General features: G+C 43.0%; 1 protein-coding gene across 2 annotated transcripts in view; it reads left to right on the top strand.

The window, feature by feature from the left end:
- The window catches only part of BRINP2 (BMP/retinoic acid inducible neural specific 2), a 120,609-nt gene that overhangs the window by 48,748 nt on the left and 45,360 nt on the right, over positions 1-26,501 (top strand). For both annotated transcript variants that reach the window (XM_053607616.1, XM_053607617.1), the window contains exon 2: positions 10,365-10,706. In XM_053607616.1, coding sequence (XP_053463591.1) covers positions 10,441-10,706 — 266 coding nt within the window. In that variant the 5' untranslated portion in view covers positions 10,365-10,440. The remainder of the gene's footprint in view (positions 1-10,364; positions 10,707-26,501) is intronic.

The following is a 26,501-nucleotide window of genomic DNA, read 5'->3' as shown; positions in this document are numbered from 1 at the left end:
TTCACCCCATTATCCCCCACATAAATACCAGTCAAAAGCCTATGGGGGAAGGCAGGGAAGAGTTACAATTATCAAACAAACCAACTAAACAAAACACTTAGGGATGAGTTTCTTGGACTGTGCTACAAAAAGGGATAATGATTCTTTCTCAGTGTACTTATTGACATTCATTGAGCAGGGTATAGTTTATTTTAGCTAGAGTTTGTGATGTAGCATCTATATTTAATTCCACAAGCTGTCAGGCAACTCATATATTTACAAACACAGTCCTGGAAACAATGTGTTTGCTGGGCACAGCTGCATCTGTAACATCTTGGCTATGTGCTGTTTGGCACAGCTAGGGGCATTATCATTTTACATTCTGGTCTGTGCCAAAGTCCAAATAGGGTAGAACTTAGGCTAAAAGTTCAGAGTCAATGACAGGCCTGGCAGGAAGCCAAGAGCAAGAGTAACATTGAGGGCTGCAGGTCATAATGAAGAGTTGTTGTCACCCCTACCTCAATTCTGCAGCCTACACAGCAATGAGCTATTTCCATATGATTGGCTTGGGTTTATTTTGGCTTCCTAGGCCTAAGCCAGCCTATATGTGTACAAGGGCTCTGCTGGGAAGTGAGCTGGGGCTTAAGGCAGGGAAGCCAGGCTGGTGGTAGGAGACAAGGACAGAGAAAGGTCCTCTTTAGAGAATGGAACCAGCTGTCAGCAAGGGGTGTAGAGTAGAGGATTAGGTCAGCTGTGGTAGCTGGACCCTGGCTGTGCCTAAGGGCAGGGGTCAAATGGCATGATTCAGGCAATCTTGGTACAGTATGTACAACCAATTGACCAGAACACATAAAGAGGGACTCTGGGTGGTGGTGCAATTCAGAAGTAGGCAAAAGGACAAGCAGTTCTTTGAGATGTATCTTGCTACAATAGGAAGTGGGCAAGCTGAGAGCAAGAGGCACAGGAGCCCCTTATACCTTAGATGGACATGTTGAGATTGGGCAGAAGAAAGGGGATGGGAAACTTGGGCACAGGTTTAGTTGAGTTTGGAGATTTGAAAGAACAACTGTAACACAAGAACCCATAGGAACTCAGCATTTGTGGGTTGGCCCAGGTTAGAGGAACATGCCTGATATGACAGTTTTTGAGACAGTGTAAGGAAAATATCACCACCTTCTCATGAGGCCATGCTGCCAGGACATCTAAACAGGAGCTGCACAACTTCCAGAAAAGCAGGAGGCTTAAACTCCCTTATCCAAGCCTAGGAAACGATTTTAGGTGAACCCTGCTTTCACACGCTAAGATTTTAGAGTTTTCTTCAATCCATAGCAATTTATTAACTGGGAATGACCTGAGAAATCTAGGCTTTCCTCATGTGACTGCAGCTCCTTTATTCAATCTGTAGCTGTTAGGTTTATAGGTCATTTAGGTGGTATAAGGACTTTCTTGGGAGAACATTATTAGTTTCTCCATTCTGGGGCTTTCTTAACTATAAAAATGGGCATAACAATATCAACCTCACAAGATTTCATGAGAATGAAATGAGTTAACGTATGGGAAGTGTTTAGATCAGTGTCTGGTACATAGTAACACTACCTATTCATAACTGGAGATGATTATAAGTTAGGCAACCCTGGAAGTCATGGGTTTCAGATTTTGAAAATTTCAATTTACCACTGAAACTTGTGACACAGAGAGAGAACAAGCTGTAGGCTTAGCATGAGACACCCAAGTTCAAGTCCTAATTTTGCCCCAAACAAAATTGGGGTGAGACTTTGAATAACTGATCACACTTTGGCGACTGGAAATTTTCTCATCTATTGTGCAATGGGAAAGGGATTCCATCACTGGCTCTCAACCGGAAAGTTATTTTGAAAGCTCCTGGAGGATTTTTCAAAAAATTCCAAACTATAAAAATGTACCTTAATGCCTCATATCAGTTATTTCTCTCTTGCTTTCCTTTCCTACTTCTATTCCATACCACACCTTTCCCACATACACAGCCATGTATGCTCTAGGCTGCTGAGGCCCCCGGAGCAAGGTAATCACCAGGGTCCCTGTCCTTCCTCCAGCACCATGACATGATCAGGTGACCACAGGCTGTAGGAAGGTGAAGTAATCAACACGGAGCCTTGCTTTGAAAGGCTTCTTGAAAAACATGTGTCTAAAAGATGTGACAGAGAGGAGAGACAGGAATGAATGCAAGGACAAGACTCATAGCCAGACAATTGGGGAATCAAGTGACCAAGGATAAAGGTGACAGTGCCCTGGATTGCGTCTGCTGCTGCAATCATTAACGGTGGAAGGCTAGTAACGGGCACCAGGGAGGCTACTCGGAGACCCTATAGGAACCGCCAAAGACTAACGAGGACATATTTTTTGGCAGAAACTTTATTTTCTCAAGCTTCAATTTTCTAACCTGTAAACAGCAACAATAAAACAAACCAACAGACAAAAACATCCCAGATTGGATGAGGTGATGTTTATGGACTCTTTGGACTTGTTTTGGCTCTGCTAAACTGTGTTGGAAGAATGGGGAAAAAAAAAAAAAGAATAGGGAATAAATTGACACAACACTCACCATCGTGGGCCAGGTACTTTTTAAGGGCTTTACAAATATTAACACTTTTAATCCTAGGAAGTAGCACAATTTTGTCATCCCTTTCATATTAGAAGTGGTGGGGCCAACAAAGGAAGCCAGGCCGTGGGCTCTGTGTTCTATTCTGTAACCACTCCACATCTGAACAGCTGATGGGGGAATCTCACTGCCTGAAGGGCCACAAAGAACTTCTGGAGTTTCTTGAACTAGGAAGATGATGGGAATGGTTTGGGGGAAGGTGGATCTGCACAGAGATGAGGTTTTAAAGGCTTTGAAATGTACAACTTTTTTTTGAGAAGTTCTATTTGATCAGCCATGTAATTTTTCTCTTTACTGAAGAACCTCTAACCCTCTAAAGGGAGGCTCCAGGGCAGAGGGGCCTTCCTGGTCTGCACACTCCGACCCTGGCTTTATTATTCAAGGCTCAGGACAAGCCCCTCTCTTAGTTTGTCCCACCAGGAAAAGTGCCAAGGATACCCGGAAGGCAAGTAGGAAGCCTCAGTAACTAACAGATGAAATCTGTCCTTGATCAGTGAAGGGCTGGTGATCACACAGAGAAACCTATAAATTTGGGGTCTAATGTCACTAAAGCTGTGTGTGTGTCATTTTAAAAAGTATATTACAGGATTTTCAAGTCCTGTGTTTTGTTCGTATCCCAGGAGAGCAAGGGCTGGATCTGTCTTGTTCTTCAGAATTACTCCCACCACCTAGGACAGCCCTTGTGCACAGACACTGCTTACTAACAGATTAACAGTTTGATGGACAGAGGTGGGAGAGGGTGAGGCGAGGCTGAGTTATAGGTCTTGGAGTATCTGAGTGTCACTTCTGCCTTCTTGCGGAATGTCCTCCAGAAAATCCTTCTGCCTCTCCTAGCCTCCTCTCTTGAAGTTTGCAAATTAATGTAAGAACATTTGGTAAACAGTAATTATGATTAGCTCTTACCTTTGCATAAATAATCATTAATATTTTAAAACTAAATCTATGCAATGAGGCTATCCATATCCTCACCAGTTTAAAGTTATTTCCTGACTACACGCAGCAGTGGGGCAATGCATCAAATGTAGCTTGCCAGTTCCATGTCAGCGCTGGGGGTGAAGCTGAAAGTCCTGTCATGGAATGTGGGGAGGACTGTGACAATGGAGGTGTCACCCTGCCTGGGTTCAAATGTGGAAGTGATGGGAGCTGCTGAAGCTCTAAGTACAGCTAGGACCACATTATCAAGGCAAACACAGCAAGGCTAGTCTTGCTGAGGCTGGCAATTGTGCCAACAAAAGGGAAGAATAAAAATCATTAATCTGAGCTGATAGTACCCCCACGTTCAGCCTTGCCCTTAAGAATATCCTATTATTTCTCCTGTCTACCCTCCCTTTCTTATCAAAACAGGAGGTTTTACATCAAGATGTTGTATCTCAGATTGTATATGAAACCAGCACATTGTACCCCTTGATTGCACTAATGTACACAGCTATGATTTAACAATAAAAAAAAAGGAAAAAATAGATGTTGTAGATGACAGGAACAAATAACACTTTCTGTGATTTTTCTTTTTAAACCATCGACACCCTGGGATTTATTCAAGAAAACAGCTTTTCAGTAGAGTTGGCCAATTAACCACTTAAATGACTTGAAAACTTATTTAATGTCACTGCCTAATCACTTTATGAAATGTCACTGCTCCAGCAGGCAAAATTTCTCCTTTATACCTCACTTTTCTTATGCTTCACTCCCTTTCTGAAACACAAAGCTTCCTTCCAAAGAAGACTCAAATCTTCATGCCTCTCCCCTTCTGTACGTGCCCCTTATGTTTGCAGAGAGTTATGGAATCTCAGCATTGGGTGGGACCGTAGGGATCATTTTCCTTCAGTCATCACTAAAGTGAGGCTCCCAGAGGGGAGTGACTTGCCTAAGGGTGCCAATCTGGAAGTAGCAAAACCTTTTCTTTTTAATAGCTGTAAGTCATATAACAGGCGCGGTGAGGTGTAAATATTATAAGATCTAGGGGAGGTGGACCTGGATCTGCCACTGAAATACGTGACCTTATGCAATTCACTCACCCATTTGTATCGTCAGTGTTTTCATCTGTTAAAAGGGGTGATTTTGTTATCTGTGTTTCCTAAGCAGTCACTGCATCCAAACATTAAATGATTTATATGGCATTTATTAATGATAATTAACATTAACAATTTTATTAATTGTAATAGTACTCTCCCACCTATGCTACCTTTTGTCCAGGCCTGTAACCATAGCTTATCCTTATCCTTAACTTCTCCAAGATACAGCCCCCTCCTCTGAAATAATTTTCAATGAGGAAACCTCTGTTTCTACCTTTCTTGCCAAGACCTAATACCCCAGCAGCTGATGCCCTAAATCCTAATTACTCTATCTTTTACTCACGTAGTATAAATGGATATTAAAAACAACAAGGGATTGGGCGGCGCCTGTGGCTCAAATGAGTGGGGTGCTGGCCCCATAAGCCGGAGGTGGTGGGTTCAAGCCCAGCCCTAGAAAAAAACTGCAAAACAAAAACAAAAACAACAGGGGATGCAAAAGAATAAAAAAAAATCCTTAATTAGGTAATAATCTGAGAGTGGTGGAGACATGATTCGTTTAAACACCACTATTTGAAAATGGTACTGGCTGCTTCTCATGCGACCTGTCTTCAATTTTCTGTTAACAAAACTGTGACCCATTTAATTCATGGCTTAAAGAGCAGATTTAAGCTAATGCATTCAGCAAAGGAAAACCCATGACTTGCTTATCTGTACCTATGGTGCAAATCTAATTTATTGTTCGTTTAGGTGTAAAACTGTCTTCAGTGTGGCCTAAATAAGTGAAATTATTTGGCTTTCACAAGTAAATTTATAATTCTTTTCATCAAGGAACTAGCTTAGCCATTACTTTAATATAGTACTGTATAGCATGGAGGTCTGCTTACACGGTCAGCTTCAGGACAAGAAGGAAAAAATGGAGGCCTGATGAGGAAGATGCTAACGGTTTTATCCTACTGCTTGTTAGTGGGACCACCAATTACAATTTGCCTGACAGGTTGCTGTTACAAAATTTCTAGTGACATTATTTGTGGAACATAAAGAGGAAATGGCCAAAAGCTGTTCCCTTTTAAAAGCCTGATTTTCACACAACTGTCAATACAGCAATTATTTTGTCTTTTTTAAAAAAGGTGAAGGTACATGTTCTAGAATTTTTTTTTTTTTTTTTTTGGAGAAAGTTTAGAAACCTGTTTAAAACTTCTCTTTCTTAAAAAAAAGATTTTTTTAGTCAAAGTGTCTTCAGATCCTGAGAAAAACCAATGAAGCAGAAGCCGTACGATTCCAAGGCCAGGTTTTTCCGAGGAGCCGTCAGCACTGAATGCAGACATTCTTGCTGTGCTCAGCAGACTTGGCCCGGCAATCAAAACCATTTGATTCTAAAGCTGATACTCCCATAACCAGGCAGGTTCTAGCACATTGTGAGCTCTGAAAAAGCATAATTACAAACAAAAAACGACAAGAAGCACACGTTGGCTTAATATAGCTGCCTTCCTTCAGAGAGCACACTGCTTCTCCCAGGCATGCTCTCACCTGTCCTTGGAAAAATCACCTGGTAAGTGAGGTGGCGGCTACCCCTGTGGTGTTATGACATGGGAGGCTAATACACCAAGAGTTTTGTGGCTGGGCTAAGGTCATATATTGTCATTTGCTCACAAGGACCCCTCGATGAAATGCATGGAAATGATTCAGCAAATTTTTTTGAGGACCAACTGTGGGTAAGTGGAGAAATTACAAAAACAAAGCCACGGCTTCTGACCTTGAGGGGTCTATAAATCACCTAAGGACCCAGCTAAGTTAGGAGAGGTGAGCAGTATCACTCTGCACAACAAACTGCCCCCTCTGGCTTCTTCTTACCCAGAAAATACCAGCTGATCATCTTTGGGGAGCATGAAGAACCCTCACACAAAGGCCAGGCTTTATGTAGGATGGGAGAGGCTATAGTTATTTTTTAAGTGTGTTCGCATTATTTCCCTACTGCTGTGTAATAAATTACCACAAACTTACTGACATCAAACTACATAAATTTATTATTTTATAGTCTCTGTGGGTCATGGACATGGGTACAGGTGGACTGCGTTCTTTGTGCAGGGTCTCACTGCACTGATAATCCAGGTGTGAGCTATGGAAGCAGCTCTCACCCAGGGCTCAGGGTCCTCTTCCAGCTCACATGGCTGTTGGCAGAATGTATTTTCATGAGGTTGAACGTGTTTCCCATTTTCCTTCCGGCTGTCATGTGGAGGTTGCCCTCAGCTCCCAGGGTCCATCTATCTGCAGGTCCTGCTGCATGGCCTCAGAGGCCGCTCACAGGATGGCTGTTGGCTCCCCCCAGACCAATTGGAGCTTATCTCTTTGACACTTCACTTTCTCCTACAGGCTCACACAGAAGGATATGGGAATCTTGGGGACCATCTGAGAATCCTTTCTTCCACAGTGTCTTCCCACCCCCATCCTGTGTTTCTATCTTGCTGTGCTGGCTACCTTAGCCTCTAGGGTCAAGTAGCTACACTTTCCAAAATGAACATCTTCCCCTTCCCTCCATCAGTATGTCTCCAAAAATAAATACAGCAATATTTCTTAAAAGGAATGAATCACTAATGGTAGAGTTTCAGGTAATGTAACAAGCCTTTGCTTTTGTATTGTCAATGCTTAGCGTTGTGTCTGGCACTGAGAGGAGTTCTCCATTTATGCTTCTTCAATAAATGAATGTGTTGAATGATTAAATAAGAAATATTTTGGGCATGCTCATCAGATTACATCCATATTAAAAATGCCTACCCATCTCTCTATGCAAGCCTGATTCTTCTTTTTAGTTTTGAATCACATTTTTTTCCTGGTAATGCATGCTTATTATGAAACACTTGGGGATTTTCCTTTTTTCTGTGATTTTATTTTTTATATTTAACTTTTTGCTCCAATTGGAACTAATTTCCCAAAATTATGTATAAAATATTTCATCCCCATACAATTAGTGTAGGATGCTTTTCTTCATAAACTAAGTTCTTATATATAATAGCATTCAATTCTGAGCTGTCTATTCTATACCATTGATCTGCTGTTCAATCTGTGTGACAGCATCACATTTTTAATTTTGGCAATTTTATCATGTTTCAAGATGTGGTAGAGCAGGAGCTGCCTCATTATTCTTCTTTAAGCTGCTCTCTCAACTAGTTCGTTAAGCGAGGGTCTTTCTGCCTGCTCTAGCTCCCTAGGCCATGCAGCTTTCTTTGGCAAGGTCTGGACATGGAGCCAGATCTAGGCTTATCTTCTACCTCTGCATTTTCCTAGCTCAATTCCTCTGGGTCCCATAAAATAATAATGCCCACCTGTGGTGCATCTTACAAGGGTACATGCGAAACTTAGAAAACGTAGAATATAAATGTCTTAACACAATAACTAAGAAAATGCCAGGAAGGCTACGTTAACCAGTGTGATGCAAATGTGTCAAATGGTCTATAAAACCAGTGTATGGTGCCCCATGATCGCATTAATGTACACAGCTATGATTTAATAATAATAATAAAAAAATAATGCCCATATAACAAGCTTCTCATAAGAACTAAGGCAACTTTTAAGAGTCAGCTATGACACAGTAGGTGGTCAGCACCCACTCCCCGGAGTGGAAGAATGACCTTGAACATGGGCCGCTCACCTTTCTGCTCCCCTTCCTTCTGAGCAGAGACTGTACCTCTTTTGAAAGTATCCAGTATGACGCTTAGGCATGTGACTTCTCAGGTTCAGGCCAACCTTTAAGCTGGGAGTATCGAGAATAACTATGTGCTTCCATCCTCTGTGCAGCCTCTTTGAGACTCACATTGATCTAAGGAAGTTTGGTGATTTTTTTGAACTGGAGCCAATCAAGAGTGCCTGAGGCAGGAATTGCGGAAGTCTCCAGCAGGGAGCATGAATCAAGTGCTAAAGCCCATGTTGCCTGACCTTACAGGATTCTGGAAGTGCCAGGGAATTAACATCCTTTGCCTCATGCTTGGTAAGCCTATCTCTGGGCTTTGGCAGTCAGAGAAAGTCATGAATTACAGGTGCTAGGGGTTGGATGTCATCCTGGCACATTCTGGCAAGAGGAGACGAGCAGATTCTGACAACTTGTGCTAGAAATTAAAGAGGGAAGAAATGGTGATAATTCTTAGAAGCCCCACAATGCTAAACAGTTCCTTGCATCTGCCCAGTGGTTTATAAAGGTGACCAGCTATCCTTAGACAAAGTGCAGATGCAAGAAATCAGAGGCCTGTGATGAATCACAAGACAGTCAGAAATTTTGAAGGCCAAAATCTTCTTTCCTGGCAACTTCCCTCCAACTCAAGAGGACAGGATGCATTCACTTACTCATCCTTCAAGAAGGGTATCTGAAGTCCTGCTCTGTGGTCTAAGGACACAAGTCACAGAACAGTCAGGTGCAGCCCTGCCCTTGTGATACTCTCCTGCCACATGGTGAGGACGGCGAGCATGATGAATAACCTTGCATGCGTGATCTCTGACGAGACAATACAGTAGTCTGAGTGCCCCAAACCTGATCCCTATGTGAACTTCATCACAAGAACATAGCGGATGCTCCTTGCTGGACTAGGTCTTAGATATTAACCACGCAAGCCTTTTTATTTACTAGAGACCACCCTAAACCCAGAGAGGGAAGTGACCTGTCCAGGTTCACCCAGCTTCATAGCAGTAATGGGACTTCACTACTTTTCCCCCCCCCTAAAATAACTGTATCCTTTTATGGCAGTAATACAATTATTGGATTATGAGACCACAGGAGGAAAAGCAGGTGATGGTTCTGGAAGACAGGTATGGAGTACAAACAGAGGTGTGGAATAGGCTCATGGGGTGATCATTGTAAAAATACAGTTCATTATATTCATATTTCCACCACCAACGTTCAGCTCTGAAATAATATTTACATTTTTGTTACAATCCTGGTTGGAGAACAATTTTTCTTTAAAAGCTCAGTCTGATGGCAAATGAATATTTCCGGTGAATTCAGAGTCCCATGAGATTCTTAGGCTGAATATTCCAAGAGGAGAATTCCAGCTTCTCTTTCACCCACAGATTTTGGTTTTAAAAAATATTTAATTTTTCTTTTATTAAAAAAATGTCTCAAAAGGAGGTGGGGGGGAAAGCCAGAACTGTCACATTACGTATTCTTACATATTTTACAAGCACCCAGGGCCCCCATGCTCTGCTGCAAGGCCAGCCCTGGTGGCTGAAGGGACTTCACTACTTTTCAACCTCACAAATCTCCATCTGAAAAATGGAGTTGCTAGCTACTCACTTTAAGTCTCCAGAGACAGCGCACAGTCTGAGGCAATCACAGCAAGAAACGGAACCTTTTTGAGGGAGGAAGACAGGAACAGATGTTGCTGAATGAGTCAAGGTGGGAAGCAAGGTAGCAAATCTAACACAAGGGTTGAGAGTCAGAACCCCAGAGTTCCAATTCTGGCTTTACCACTGAATAGCTGTGTGGACTGGAGCAACGTTCTTCATCTCTCTAAGCCTCGTCTTCTGTAGGTAAATTGTTGTCAATAGCGTTCCTTCATAGGTTTGTTTTAAGGATTACGTGAAATGATACACCCGGAGCACTTAGTTGAACGCCTAGGACCAGGTTGAGTGACCAGGAGACAGGGTTTCCGGACAGTTCCTGCCCCCTCTGTGTATTGTTGACGTTCACAGCTAGGGGGAAGGGGGTCAGACTTGGTCCCCAAATGACATGGCCTTTTGTACTTTTGTAGCTCCGAGCCCTGGAGGAGCGGCGCAGAGGGGGAGAGCCTGGCGAGAGAATGAAGAAACCAACCGCGCGGGGGAAGCATGAGGTGGCAGCGTGGCACTCGGTGTAGAGGGCTCGGGCCCGCGGCCCCATGGACAGCGCTGCTGGCGCTCGGCCTGCCCGGCTGGGTGTTGGCGGTCTCGGCCACGGCGGCCGCTGTGGCCCCGGAGCAGCATGTCTCCGCGGCCGGCCAGCACCCCCTGGACTGGCTGCTCACAGACCGGGGCCCCTTCCACCGCGCTCAGGAGTATGCTGACTTCATGGAGCGGCACCGCCAGGGTTTCACCACCAGGTACAGGATATACAGGTGAGTGGGGACCGGGGACCTCCTCCACCGAGATGGGGCTCTCTTCCCAGCCCCGCCGGCCGGCTGGCCGGCCAAGCCAGCTGGAGCTCCCTCACCCTGAACTAGGGGTGAAAGGCGTTGGAGCATCAGACAGGAGAAAGAAGCCTACCATGTTGGTTTTTTAAAAAAGGAAAAGAAAACACATACAAGCTGGAAAACCTGCTGATGCCTCCTGGGGAACTTAGCAAAAGGGTTTCTATTTATAGGCTGTGCTGCTTATAAATGGAGGACAAATCAGGCAGCGTGGAAGCAGCATGTCGCCCATGCTGCTGTAGGAGGTCAGAGTCAAACGCTGGGGCAAGGTTTTAACTAATGGGTTAGATAATTTTACGAGTCGTAATTATTTAGACATACAGATAAAGGAAGGGCAGCTCTATCTCCCGCCTCAGAGGTCTCGGGAACTTGGCAGGGTCAGGGACAAACCTACCCTCACCCTTGTCAACAACACAGGTTCAGCTGGCAGAAAAATGTGACCCTGGCCCAACCCACTGTCAGATGGGAGGAGCCAGGCACATGTTCCTGGCTGCTGGACCAGCGCTTCAAAGGTAGACCGTGCCTCCAAGTCCTTACCTGGGTGACTTAGCAAGCCTCAGGGCTCCCACGAGTGCCTCTCCAAATTCAGACTTCCTTGATCCCTCTTTCCAAGCACCCTCCTCCTTGTCATCTTTCTTTTTCTCCTCACCTTACCTGCATATTTAGTTAACTCTGGGAGCCTTGCTGATTTTTTTTTCTTCTTCTTAGAAAGACACTTATTTTCTAATTACAAATTAGTTTTTAATGCAAAAAGGCGTGAAAAAAGCACAAAGAGAAATGAAACCCACAAAAGCACCTATTCTTTTAGCATTTAGAGGTTGTTATTAGCATTTTGGCATATGCATGTGACTATATTATTAATAATATTTTTGGACCTCTGGTTGCATGTAACACTTGGCATGCCTTATGCAAATTGCTTCATTTAATCCTTCCAACAGCCCTATGTTGGGAGAAACAAATTCATCCCCTTTTACGGATGGGGAAACTGAGGCCCAGAGAAGTAAAGCTACTTGCTAAAAGGGCACATGGAGCCAGAAATAGCTCCTAAGTTGTCAGAGTCCAGAGTCTAGGTTCTTAAAATATATTTAGACATTTTTCTTTCTCTGGGAGTTTTTTAACATCTGTAGTAACCACAAAGCCTGTTTAGGTTATAAGGGATCTCAGAAATGAGATTTTAGGAGCATTGAGTCTAGTACTGGGGGATTCCCAAGTGATGAGGCAGCAGCCTTTTGCACAGGGTATCCATCCAGGTCATGATTCCCAGGCTGGGGTGCAGACCAAGGAGCAACATCAGATACTTGAGGGGCTGGTGTTTGGTGGGTGCGGTGATCTATAGAGATAAGATCCTGCCTTCAGGAATACCCTGTCCCACTCTTCTCTGAGGCCATTTCTTCTCACTGTGCTTACGTCCAGTCTGGTCCAGGAAGGGGGAATCTCACTTCACATTCCCTGCTTCTGCGGCTTTGGTCTTCACCTGTTCCAAAGACTACAGCAGAAATTCACACAGAGTCACTGAGGCAGTCAGCTCAGGCTGGGGGTGGCAGTGTTAACACCTGCTCAGGTAACAGCAGATGAATAGAAGAGCTATAAAGCAGAGCACTTACTTGACTATCAGTAAACATCTCAGAATCCAGACATATGCCTCCACAAATATTTGGGAAGGCAAATTCAGAGTGATCCTTCTCTTTATCAAAAAGTTTCTTTTTCCATCTAAAAAAAATACATAAAATCCACTCTAGAATGCATTTAAGCAAAGAATTCCTCCAGTCCAGTAAAATAAGATTTAATTTATCTTATACTTTTCAGTTTATCCTAAATCTACAGAAGCACCATCATCACCAAAAATAGCTTTTTAAATGTGTATTGGAACTGAAGTCAGGCTAGGAATCATAACACCGCCCTCCATTTCAAGGACTATAAGAACTAGGGGAATATGCCATCATTTTCCTTCTTCCCTCAGCAGATTTTTCTTGTTATCAAGCTCTAGTTCCAAGTCTGGATAGTCCAGCAGCCACTTAACGCCTGGGCAGCAGCTCAGAGCTGCCCCGCGGGGAGTGTCTGTAATCATTTCTGCACCATCAACTGTTCTATCAGTTGGTAATGGTTTTCTAATCATTTAATGTGACAAACCCTTACACTGTGCCATTCTGTTTCTCTGGGGTCAGTTACTGCACATGAACCTATACTTGGGGAAACAGTAACCAGTCATTCTGACAGGAAGGCAGTATTCTGATTTGCGACCCTTTGGTGGGGCAAAGAGAGAATGGTCACACACCGCTGCTTTGGGAACATTGTAGGAGTGCTCCCTTTAGTTATTAAGCAAAATGTTGGTTTCATGGACACATAGAGGGCTCTACATTATCCCAGTGGGAATTCACTCTTATCCCTTCCCATTTTGAATGTAGTGGTGATTTCCTCTGAAAAAAAATCGGGACCCTGCTTGCCTTGCACTGATTAAAGCAGGTCACAGAGAACTGGTAAAACATATCTTAATAGTCATCCCCAGATTTCTCTCCTGTTACCCAAAAGGACAGAGGGAGAAAACAAATTACAGTCAATATTAGAAATGCTTTGTGGGGAAATATGGGGTCTCAGACATAACTAATGGTTCATTTCATTCTTTAAGGAAGCTTTTGGGACCTAGAAATCAGATGGTATCCATATGTGCTTTCCATATGTGAAGGGGAATGGACCGTGAAAGAAGAATGAGACTTGCCAATGGGGCAAGAATATTTGGTACAGAAGCACTTGAAGGTCTTTCACACAGCAGGAGAGAGACTTTCTTTCCCTTTTAGCTGTTGAATAGCTCCATAGCTATTGAGCAGCAAGGTTGTGATATTAAACTCCAAATTCTACCTATTCCTATTTGGATAGAAGAGGGTGTTCTTACTTTGAGAAGATGGGTAGTGATTCTGAAATAGCTTCTGTCTCTCTAACCAAGGATGCCCAGAGATTGTTCTCTCCATTACAATTTGTATTCCTGTGGGCATAGGTGGTTAAGAGTGAAGATTCTGGAACCAGGAATCTCCGTTCCTGGGGCTGTGGCTTACTAGCTGGTTGGACAAGTTACTTAGTTTTTTTTGTTTCCTGTTTTCCATATTTATAAAATGGGGACAATAATAGGGCCCACCAAATGGATTGGTGTCAAAATGAAATAAATTAATTGATGCCAGGCACTTAGAATAGTGCTTAATAAATATTACCTATTATTATTAGATTGTCCTCAATAAATATTAGCCTATGAGTAATGGTAATAAAGTGAGAACCATGATGCTATTTTGCTACAATATTGACTGAGGGCTTAGCATTTGACAACCTATGTTAGAATGGGGAATAATTGTTCTCTTTCCTTCCTTTTTTAGAGTATATTAATCTTTTACAACCTCAGCTTTTTGAAGGAGGTGAGGGATGCAACTGAATAATGACTGCTTCTTCTCTGGGACACACTTTTACTGGCCTGTGGGCTACTAGAGAGAACAGTTGGTTCCAGCATATATTAGAGCTGTTGTGGGCTCAGCTTTTGCCCTTAAAATCTGGGCTTGCTAACTAAGTGGGCCTTTCTTATTCATGCCCTTCAGAGGACAGGCACTGCTGGCTCCATAGTCCCAGATGAAATGCAGTCTCAGATGGCACCAATAAGAGAAGAGAGACAACATGCACTCTGGCTAAGCCCACCTAGGTGGACTTGAGCATCTCACCGATTTTCAGCAGTCTTTTAAATTTCATTGAACAACCTCTCAGCCTGTGCTTAAGCCCTGCCAAACCAAGATCTGAGCCATCAGACCACTTCTCGGACATGTCTCTTCATAGGGTTATAGAAAGAACTAGAAGAGCAGAGATCCTATCTCCAGTTCCATATGTGACCTCCAAGATTCTCCTCCCTTGCTCCACCCTATAGTCCCTAATGCAGTAAACACCCACAATCTCTCATAGCCATCCTAGGAGGGTGTATTAGTGTCTAAGGTAGTGACAGAATTACTCAAGGTCAAAGAGGAAGCCAGTCGCAGCCAGGAACAACACTCAGGGCTCCTGACTTGAAGTCTCCTGCTCATTACTCCAGACCACACCACTTCCCTGTGACTGGTGAGTGCATCTTCATCGTAACACGCAGCCTAATCAGGCACCTAAATGGAGCCGATGCAAATGTAAATATGGTTTCTCAAAACACTTTAGCAGTAATGTTCCATTCTCTCTTTGCTACAAATCAAAGTAATGAGCAGTCTGTTTTTTTTTTTTTTAATTTCCTTTTTGTATTAAGGTTTTAATAGAGAGATAATCATGGGATTGGAAAAACTCCAAGCTGCTATGATGAAACACTTAAAACTCGGAAAGAATAAATTAAAATTAAGAGTATAACGTGATGGTTGGGAGGAAGCAAGGTGAGGTGGAATTCTAAAACATTGACCTTAGTCGCTGCGACCTCCGCTATCTCCTTCTCTATCTCCCTGTCTCTGGAAGGGAGGGGTCTGGGGGGATGTTAGCCGTCTTTTGGGAAGAAAACATAACAAGACAAGACACAATTAAGTAAATATCTTCACTGACAAAAGGGACATTGTATTCTGTACACATTTTGGGAAAAGTTTGCAAATTTCTAGAACCAAAGTAGGACAGAACTGAAAACCAAGAGGGTGTAGGGCAGGCTGGGGCAGAGTCCAGTGATGTGGTGAATGATGGCAGTTAACGAGGCGACAGGACTTTTCGGAGGCACCAGAGCAACAACCCCAAGGAAAGACAATCTGTTTGGAACTCATCAGGGTGAAAAATAAGATTTAGTGATAGCTTAGATGTGAAGGAAGTGGGTAACAGGAAAAGCCAATTTTTTTCTTTTAATTTTTTATTAAATCATAACTGCGTACATTAATGCATTTATGGGGTACAATGTGCTGATTTCATATACAATTTGGAATGCTTACATCAAACTGGTTAGCATAGCCTTTACTCACTTACTTAATTATTGTGTTAAGACATTTATACTCTACTCAATAGATTTGACGTGTACCCTTGCAATATGCACCATAGGTGAGATCCCCCTGATTACCCTCCCTCCACCCAACCTCCCTCCTCCTCTTCCTTCACTTTCCTCTTCCCTCCTTCATCCTGGACTATAGTTATGTTTTATCTTTCATATGAAAGTATGGGTGATTATATATTGGTTTCATAATAGTATTGAGTACATTGGATACTTTTTCTTCCATTCTTAAGATACTTTACTAAGAAGAATATGTTCCAGCTCCATCTTCACTATAAAAGGGACATTGTATTCTGTACACATTTTGGGAAAAGTTTGCATCTGTATAAACATGAAAGAGGTAAAGTCTCCATCTTTTTTAAGGCTGCATAATATTCTGTGGTGTACATATACCACAGTTTGTTGATCCATTCATGGGTTGATGGGCACTTGGGCTTCTTCCATGACTTGGCAATTATGAATTGGGCTGCAGTAAACATTCTGGTACAAATATTGTTGATGTGAAGTGATTTTTGGTCTTCTGGATGTATACCTAGTAGAGGAATTGCAGGATCGATCAGCAGGTCTTACTTTTAGTTCCCTATGTGTTCTCCAGACTTCTTTCCAAAAGGAACATATTAGTTTATGTTCCCACCAGGAGTGCAGAAGTGTTCCCTTCTTTCCACATCCACGCCAACATCTGTAGTTTCGGGATTTTGTGATATAGGCTAGTCTTAGTGGAGTTAGATGATATCTCAAAGTGGTTTTGATTTGCATTTCTCTGATGATTAAAGATGATGAGCATTTTTTCATGTGTCTGTAGGCCGTGCGCCTGTCTTCTTCAGAGAAGCTTCTGTTCAAGTCTCTTGCCCACAATGAAATGGGATCACATGTTCTTTTCTTATTAGTTTGAGTTCTCTGTGGATTCTGATTATCAAACCTTTGTCAGAAAAATAACCTGCAAATATCTTCTTCCATTCTGAGAGCTGTCTGCTTGTTTTACTTATTGTGTTCTTGGCTGTGCAGATAATTTTTAGTTTGATCAGATCCCAGTAATATATTTTTGGTATTGTTTCAATTGCCCGGGGGTCCTCCTCGTAAAATATTCTCCCAGGACAATTCCTTCAAGTGTTTCCACTACACTCTCTCCAAGTATCTTTATGGTTTCATCTTTAAGTTTAAATCTTTTATCCAGTGAGAATCAATTTTTGTTAATGGTGAAAGGTGAGAGTCCAGTTTCAGTCTTTTTTTTTTTTAACTTCTACTTTATTTTTATTTTTTGTATTCTTTTGTACATAGATCATAAATACATTTATGCCAATTTCAGTGTGTGGATTATTTGCACAAATTGGAGTGTTTACATCATACTAATCAGCATAGCTTTCACCTCATTTACCCAATTATAGCATTAGGACATTTGTGAAACACAACTTTAGCCTAGGATGAAGGAAGGAAGGGGAGGAAGAGGGATGGGGATGGGGTGGGAGGGATAGTAGGAGATAGTAGGGGGACCAGTTTCGGTCTTCTACAAATCCCCAGCCAATTCACCCAGCATTATTTGTTAAATAGGGAATCTTTCCCCCAATTTATGTTTTTGATAGGCTTATCAAAGAACAAATGATGATAAATGGCTGGGTTCATCTCTTGGTTCTCTATTCTGTTCCATACATCTACCTCTCTATTTTTGTGCCAGTACCATGCTGTTTTGATCACTATAGATTTATAGAATAGCCTAAAGTCTGCTATCATGATTCCTCCTGATTTGTTTTTATTTCTGAGTAATGGTTTTGGCTATTTAATGTTTTTTTTTTTCTGATTCCATATAAAATGAAGTATTATTTTTTTCTAGATCTTTTATGACAGTAGTGCTTATTAAATAGGGATTGCATTAAACTGTATATTGCTTTGGGTAGTATGGACATTTTAACAATGTTGATTCTTCCCAGCCATGAGCATGGTATGTTTCACCATTTTTTAACATCTTTAGCTATTTCTTTTTTCAGAGTTTCATAGTTCTCTTTATAGAGATCGTTCATGTCCTTTGGTAGGTAAATTCCCAAATATTTCATCTTCTTTGGCACTTCTGTAAAAGGAATAGAGTCCAATCAAGTATATCCAAATAGCATCAGAGGAGACCAAACTCTCACTCTTTTTTTAAAAAAATTATTAAATCACAGCTGTGTACATTAATGCAATCATGGGTACAATGTGCTGGTTTTATATACAATTTGAAATATTTTCATCTAACTGGTTATCATAGTCTTCACGATATTTTCTTAGTTATTGTGTTAAGACACTTATATTCTTCATTTAGTAAATTTCACATGTACCCTTCAAACTCTCACTCTTTGCTGATGATATGATGCTATACTTGGAAAATCCCAGGGACTCAACTACAAAACTTTTAGAAGTGATCAAGGAATATAGCAGCGTCTCAGGATACAAAGCCAATACTCACAAATCAGTAGCTTTTATATATATCAACAATAGTCAATCTGAAAAGCCAAATATTTGATCCATGCTGCTCAGCATGTAGTCCCTGGGCCGGCCACATCAGCATCCCTCGAGAGGTGTGACAAACGCAGAATCTCAGGCTTTACCCAGACCTGCAGAATCAGAATCTGCATTTTAACAAGGTGCCCAGATGGACAGGCGTGGCCTTAGAGCATGAAGAGGGCTGCACAAGCATTCAACAAGTGTTTGGAGAGGGAGAGGGGATAAACACAAAAGCCAGGGTGGAGCAGCCAAGAAGTTGTGAGGGGAAGGCAGCTTCCCCTACAATGCATTTGAAGCAGTGAGAATATTTACAGGAGATGTTACCAATGAAATAGAATAGTAGTCAAGGGAGGTTAAATTTAGGATTTATGAGTGCCGAGGCACCCGAACTCATAAGAATAGGTACAGCAGCTGGGAGAGAAAGTTTAACCATAGAAAAGGCTAGAGGGCCTGGGAGCAGCCTGCAGGGGCCTCCCTGGAGAAGCGAGGTGAGGCAGCAGGTAGCAGCTTGGAAGCAACCACAGGAGGGGCTGCAGAGCTGATTCATAATCCGGGCCACGTCTCACCGAATAACAAATACTGATTCAGATAAACAGCGAACCCTGGGAGAGGCACCATCTCCAATTAAGAGATCACAGTCTGCATAAATAAACGGCAACCAAAGGCAACCTCGGTCGGCCTGGGTAAATCCCAGAGATTTCCGAGGCATTCGTTCCAGCCACTGAGGGAGGGAAAGGCAGCCTTGTCACAGGGCTGTGGGGTTCTATGGGGGAAGCTGTGCTTCTCAGGTGGGTAGGATGGGAAAGGGAGGAGGTTAGCTTTCTGCAGAAACCAGGGGGCCCTGGAGTAAACTGAAACATCTCACTGGGTTTACATTGTGACTGCAAGGGAGTTTGTGGAAATGGAAAGAGAGAAAGGAGAGCAAAATTAGAAGCAATGTGGCATTGATGAGCTTGCCATCCCTATCACAGACACTATTTCCTGGTCCTCAGGGGCGAGGAGGCAAAAGAGGGACAGAGCAAAATATTTGGTTGTTGCCTTAATCAAGAGGCCGGTGCTGGCTAACCACACAGCCCCTGTGACATATAAATTTCCCATCTAGTATGGAGACCCAGCGCAAGGTGTTTTTGACCTTCACACAGGAAATTTGATTCCAGAAGTGTTTGAATGATGAGTCCCAGCATGTCCTCATCCTTGTGCAGAATTCTATTTCCAGCTCTGCCATGGAAACATACCACACCAGTGTGGCAGACCTACATGAAGACCATGTTATGTGCACACAAAGAACTGAATGAAAAAACGTTCTGCTCCCTTGGAGCAAGGAGACACAGCACACGAACAAACAGCTACAACTCAAGAGCATAAGCAGAGACCTATTCATTCACTCAATAAACATTTCTGAGATCAACTTTGTGCTTATTATTGCACTAGATTCTGATTATAAACCACGAACAAAATGGTCTTGATCTTATGGAACTTACAGATTAAGTACATTTGAAGCAAGTGCTAGATTACTCTGCACAGAAAGGTCAAGGGAGACTGGAATAAGAGGTGATGTGTAGGCACAGCCTGACAGATGCCTGGAGACTCCCAGTAGAGGCTATGGGCACAGGAACAGTACACCCAAAGGCCAAGGAGTGCAAGATGTGGTTGAGGAACTGACAGCCAGTCCCATGTGTCTAGAACACATGTCAAAAAGTACATCACTATGTCCCTCCTGTCCCTGTTTCTTCCCCATTGGTTACTTCTGCCATACTCTATCCCTCTAAAATGCCAAAAGTATCTTTTAGACATTGATTTCTACTAGGGTACAGTATCAAAACATGCTCAGATGGAGGGGAATACCATTCTCCAGCATTAAGGAGTAAATAAGATGTAGGGAAAAATAATTGCATGTTTAGAGAAGGTAGAACTAAAGGCAATTCCTTCCATTTCTGCTTTGGAAAAATGGAGCATGAAAACTCACCTGGTGAGAAAACATGAGGCAGTGTTTTCAGGGTCTGGAAGAGTTCTGGTTCACATAAAAATTTGGCATCATTTGTGCTTAGGAATTTGAATTCAGGGTAAGCTCACCACACCAGGCATTCACTCTGTCCTCTCACAAGTATTTATGGAACATCTCCTTTTGTGAAAAGCAGGATGCCAGGCACTATAGCAGGAGAAAGCAGCGGCCTCCGGATATCTGGGAGGTCAGCAGTCTGGTTTGAGTGACAGCATACACACCAGACAGCACACTGGAATGCATTGCATCAAGCGCGGGGGAACAGAGATGTTGACATTGAATATGTTCTCAACGATTGATGGAGAGATTTGGTTCACAGACGCTGCATCAGATGGATTCTTTGGGGGCCAGTCCCAAGTTCCTCCGGGACACAGTGACTCTTGTCCCAAATTTTCTCCACATCTCTTAGCATCCAGATTAGCTATCCTGGTTCAGATAAGATTGCAAAGATGGTCTGTAGAGAGAAAATGTGAAAATAAAGATGTTCATGAAATGAAGGGAGCGCCTGGGACGGCCAAGGGGAGAAGGCAAAATCAGTTTTATTTTCAGATGAGATTTAGTAGAGAGATCTTGAGTCAGTCAGGCAGAGAAAAAGAGGATTAATTTTTGCTTCGAGAAATAATTAATTTTATTCATGAATGAGTTGCTTCTTAAAGATGTGTACATGTAAAAAGGAGTGAGGTAGACTTCATCTGGAAACTGTCATGACACAGAGGCAGGCAGACAGGGACACTGGCTAGTCATGTGGTTCCCCCCAACCCCCTTCAAGAGAAGAGCTTTTTCTGGGTCAAGGATTCTCAATATATATATTTTTCTTTATTCAGCTTCTGCCACATTTCTCCCACCTCAGAGCTTCCCACAGCTCCCACAAGAAAATTATTTCAGTACATGGAGCTTAGAACAGTGAGTGACATGTGGCCGTGGCAGGGCACCTCCTCATTTAGCATGCATTCATTGGATATTGTGTGCTGGCCGCTCAGCAAGGTCTGGGAACACTGCTGTGAAGGAGAAAAGGCCTCAGAGAGATCAGGGCAGACCCATGGGAGCAAATGCTTAGAAGTGGGCGAGGTCTCTGGCACGGTAGAGAGTCTGTGTGAGAGACTAGTGGGGCTCGTCACCGTCCTCCCTTCCCAGGGCTGCAGCAACCAAGCCTGCTCTCAAGAAGCTGCAGGCAGGCCGGGCTGCAGGTGACAGTTTGGACTCAGTGGGGTTGTGGTCCTGCCCTCCCGCCTCTCCCTCAAACTAAATCAACGGGATCTCACTTGTTCACCTGACTGATTTGTCCAATCCTAAGAAAAGCAACTGCAGAAACCATGACTGCATGGGAGGGATGGGGCAGGCAGGAGGGAGCTCTGCCGGGGTATTTGACTGCTGTGAAGATCGGGCACAATCAGAGGTATTGTCCACTGCAGGGCTTATATGTCTGACAGGCAGAGCCCTTTGTGAACGGGATTTCAGCGCATGGCCTCTGTACAGTATTGAAGCATAGAACAAAACAGCATGCTCTCACCAATCTCTCTGATTCTCCCATAGGAAGAAAAGAATAAGGTTGCAAAGACAATGACTGGTTCTGAGAGGGCAAGAAGAGTGGGTCAAATTCAATTTAGCTTAGGAAAAGAAAGCAAAGAATTATTTCTATACTATGAAATATTAATGACATTAGTAAAAAATAATCACTGATATATATTGTCCCTCATATGCCCAACATTTACTAAGTGCTCTATAAACATTAATGGAATTATCCTAATAAGGACCCTATGAGAGTGTGCTGTTCAGACACCCATATTACAGATGAGGACATTGAGTTTCAGAGGGTGTCACACAACTGATAGGAAGGACAATCAACACTCAACCTTTAAAATAGGGGACCCAACAGTGAAATGATTATTATTTAATCAGAGATATCATCTGAGCCTCAGATACTTAATGTTCTGAGGGAAACAGCGTCTCCAGTTGAATCTGCCCATACTCTTTGTCCCTCTTCCTTTGGGCATCCCAGTGGCTCTTTGGGATGCAGAAGACAGGCCTCAGGAGGCTGAGGGTGGCTCCACCCACACAGAGATTCTCTAATCCTCTCTTCTCACCAGAGTTCCCCATCTGTGCTTGGGCTCTGGGGAACCCCAAGTGGGAGGAAGCTACAGACGGATCTTCCTGAAACAATGTACCCACAGCAAATTCTGGATGTGTCGGCTTTGCACTCTGGTGTGTTTCTACGAGGGTGCAGGGTAAATAACATTTCTGTAAATCAAATCCTCTGCTAGAGGGATACTTAATACTATTTCCAAGATGCAGTATCTCATTTCTTGCTTGGCAATGGCTTATAAAAATTCAGTGTAAAGTAAATCCCTAGCACCTGACTTCAGGAGCAGGTAGGTACTGTTATACACACACATCCACTTGGAAATAACTTACATTTCCAGGAATATTTTCATAAAGCCAGTAGAAAGCTTTGGTGCTGCAAAGAACCTCTGCCTATTGGGCTACTTTGTAAATCTGGATTTTGGCATATGCTGTTACATGCCTCCTTCCTTTCACATCCACAGCGCACTGTGTGGTTGGATGAAGCAGCAAAAGGGGCCTAGAGGCTGGCTCCCCCCTTGTTCATGTCAGGATTTATAGGTAAAGCTATAGGCAGATTAGGGCTGTTACAGTCAGGGCATGTTTTGGAGAAGATGTGGGAATCTGGCAAGGCTCCCGGGTGTGTCTTCTCTTCTGCACCTGTTTAACACTCCACAATCAAGCCACCCTGCCAGGAGGGCCCCTGAGCCCAGAAGTGTGCCTCTTTCTCTCTCCCCCTGCAAAGAGCAAACAAGCTCTGTATGTCAGAGTGAGAGTGAGCGAGGAATCTCACTGGCCAGGCAAGAGGCCTGGTGGGAGCAAAATGAGGTCACCAGCACCAGCACTGCACCAAGTCCTTCATCAGGAGTCCCGGCGCCTGAGGGAATCCTCATTTTGCCTGTGTGCCAGAAGAGCTGTCCCTCACCTGGGGACATGCTAGTGACGAAGGAGGGACAGGAAGGAAGACTCTTTGGGGAGTGAGTTCTGCTAGATCCATAGAGGCATGTAAACAGCCAGTAATCCCTCGACATGGGCTGCCCGGTTGGTTTACTAGTAACAGAGGTAAACTTCAGCGTAGTAAGCCAGCCTCTTGCTCGCTGCTTCGAGCATGTTCTCAACTATGAGTCAGAAAGAGGACATTACCCTCAATGGACGAGCACCCATCACAAACAGTATTGGAATATCACACTGCACCCCACGAATAGTACAACTACTGTATCAATTTGAAATAATAAGAATTTAAAAATTTATAATAGGATAAACCACCCCCAAAATTAAAGATGACAACAACAAAAAGAAGACTGGAGAGGGTAAGAGTCCTTGTATGTTGACCTGGTTCACTGAGAAACTCATGTGCATGTGGGACTCTTAGAAGAAATGTGACTCTGGGACCGAAGAATGTATTATTTTGTCTTCCGCAGCCATTAAGCAGAGGTGTGCCCATGTTGATGCCTGGATATCATGGCCAGGCCAGGAACTTGGGACAAGAGGCCAAAGTTACAAAGACAGAGTGTGGGTGTGCTAGGAAGCGGGACACTATGATAGCCTATGATGACAGCAGAGGGTGGCAGATCAGAACCAAGGGACGCCAGAATCCGTGAACTAGAAAGAAAATTCAAAATCACTTATTTCCCTCCCAGTGCAGACAACCACTCTGCAAACACCCAAGAAGATGGTCAATTAGCCTTGCCTCAAGCACTTCCAGCCAGGAGGTGTTCACTGAAGCCAATTTTTATTTAAACAGCCTAAAATGCTATGAAGATCTTTCTGAAATTGAATCACGGTCTCTCTTGCCATGAGTAACTTCCACTTATTGGTTCTGACTTTGCTTTTTCTTATTTCTCTAGAGAAAGTCTAGCTGTCTCTCACCACAATAGCTCTCTCGCTATTTGAAAACAGTTGTTATTCTCCTGGACTTGTTAGCACTTTATAACTCCCCTCCAGAGGTTCTTTCCTTTCTCTATCGCCCCTCTCACGTTTTTCTCTCACCTTGTTTCTTTTTCCCCAACTCTCCCTTTTCTATCTTGCTTCATAAAGAAAATACATGAAATTTATTTTGACATAAGGTTTTCTTCCTAAACTCGTTCTGTTGTTGTTGCAGTTCGGCTGGGGCTGGGTTCAAACCTGCCACCTTCGGTACATGGGGCCAGCACCCTACGCACTGGGCTACAGGTGCCGCCCCCTAAACTCATTCTGGTTCCTGGGAGGCTTGCTTGGTTGCTCACATTTCAAAGTGCTCAAGAATTTTGTCATGGATCAATGTCAGTTTCCCATACAGTTTCTCAGATCAGGCACTGACTGCCCTCTCCGCAGACTTCTTTAACTTCTTGTGTTCTACGCAGTTCTCAAGGATGAGCAGTGCTGGTTTTAGGTCACAGGCACACCTCAGGAAATGGGGTGACTGTGTTCTGGAATTGAAATCTCAGTGCATCAAGCGGGGGTTGGTAATGTGCCGGAGTTGCATCTAGAGAATACAGTAAAATCTAGTTAATGCAAGAAAACCTAGGAAAAAAATTCTGAGTTTTTCCACAGCTTCTCAGAGAATTGCACCCACCTCCTATTTGGTTTGATTTTGTATACCTAGATTTAGTTTCTGTGAAAAACCATAGCCAGAATTGAACTCATCATGTTTCCTGCTGTAGCTGTATCTCCTATATTCTTTGCTATGCTTCCTGATACGAACAGTCACCCAGCTGCTGTAACTCCTGTTCCCCTTTCTGTCCCTGTGCCCATCGGAGTTGTGTGGCTTCCATCTCAGAATTGCCTTTGAAATCCAGCCTTTTTTCTCTTCTCCTGGAGTCATGTACCACTTGCACTTTTCCAAGGCAACCTCCCTAAAGTCCTCTGTTGGTCCCTCTGTACCCAAAGGAGAAAACCCAAACCCATTTTCTTAGCATAAAAGTCATCCATTCACTACTTCCACAAATAGTCTATGAACACTGACCCTTTGCCATGGATGTGCCCCACCAGTTCTTCCCACCTTTCCTTTGTTCCAGACCCAATGAACACCTCTGGATTCGCCCAGACAGAGGGCCCCCTTTGATGCCCTAGCTTTTCCCATATCCCTTCCTTCTTTCACGCAAAGCTCTTCTCTTCTGAACTCCCTTCACCTTTCAAATCCATGTATCATCTCCCTATGAAGTCCTTTTTGACTCCTACATGAGAGTTAGTTACTTCCAGATGGTCCCCATCATATTTCTGCCACAGAACTTATTTTGTGCACTTGTTTGTTTTGCTCTTCACTTGGCTCTGAGCTCCTTCAGGCAAAGGACACGTCCTATTTCACTTTTATAACTCCAGCCCCCAGCACCATTTCTGCCACAAATAAGACCATAATAAGAAGACAAAACCATTCAGTAAGAGTAGGATGTTCTGGGACTGAATCAGACGAAGCAGTAAACAAGAGTTTAAGACTCTGGGCTCCAGAATCAGACTGACTGGATCTCAATTGCACTTTTGCTGCTTTTAGCTGTGTGACCTTGTGCAAGTGATTTTGCATCTCTGAGCCTCATTTTTCTCCTTAGTACAATTGATATCATAATAGTATTTCATTTATGGAATTATTTGGTGATAACAAAAAAATAGAGATTTGGTTTATTTCAAACTAAAAGGATAAGTTAAATGTTGATCCTTTTGGGGAGGGGGTCTCCTAGGAGTAAATATGGAAAGCATTAAAGTGGGAAATCTAGAGAAGAGTACAGAAAAGAAAAGGAGGGGAGATTAATTGAGAAACAAGAAAGAATAGATAGTCTTACTCTATCAAACTTGTTCTTAATCCTAACATTAATCAAATTTATCACATAAAGGCTGCATACTACTCTTCCTAACTATCCCAAGTTAATCTAGCCATCGATTTTATAGTTATAGATAGTTCAAAATAAATCCTTAACAGTGACAGGTGCTTTCTCTGTTGAACACAACTCACACACTAAGATCCCACAGCATAAAAGACAAGGCCTCAAGACCAATACCACTTCCCATCTAGACCCAGAAAGGAGGAAGAAGAAAGATTCCATATAGGGATGTCACTGAGATGAGGAAAAGTGAGAGCATTGCTGCTTGGGCACATGGACAACAAAAATAGGTAACTGGACCCTTACCCAGACAGGCAATAAAATTAAGAAATGACAAGTCAAGATTATTTCAACAGGCTGTAACATCGGATTGATAGAATCAAAATAGTCTCCGTCAAAGTAGGCTAAGGGCTGAAACAAACAGC

Source organism: Nycticebus coucang, chromosome 10, assembly GCF_027406575.1.
Source record: "Nycticebus coucang isolate mNycCou1 chromosome 10, mNycCou1.pri, whole genome shotgun sequence".
Taxonomy (NCBI): Eukaryota; Metazoa; Chordata; class Mammalia; order Primates; family Lorisidae; genus Nycticebus; species Nycticebus coucang.
This window is presented reverse-complemented; position numbering and strand designations above follow the sequence as displayed.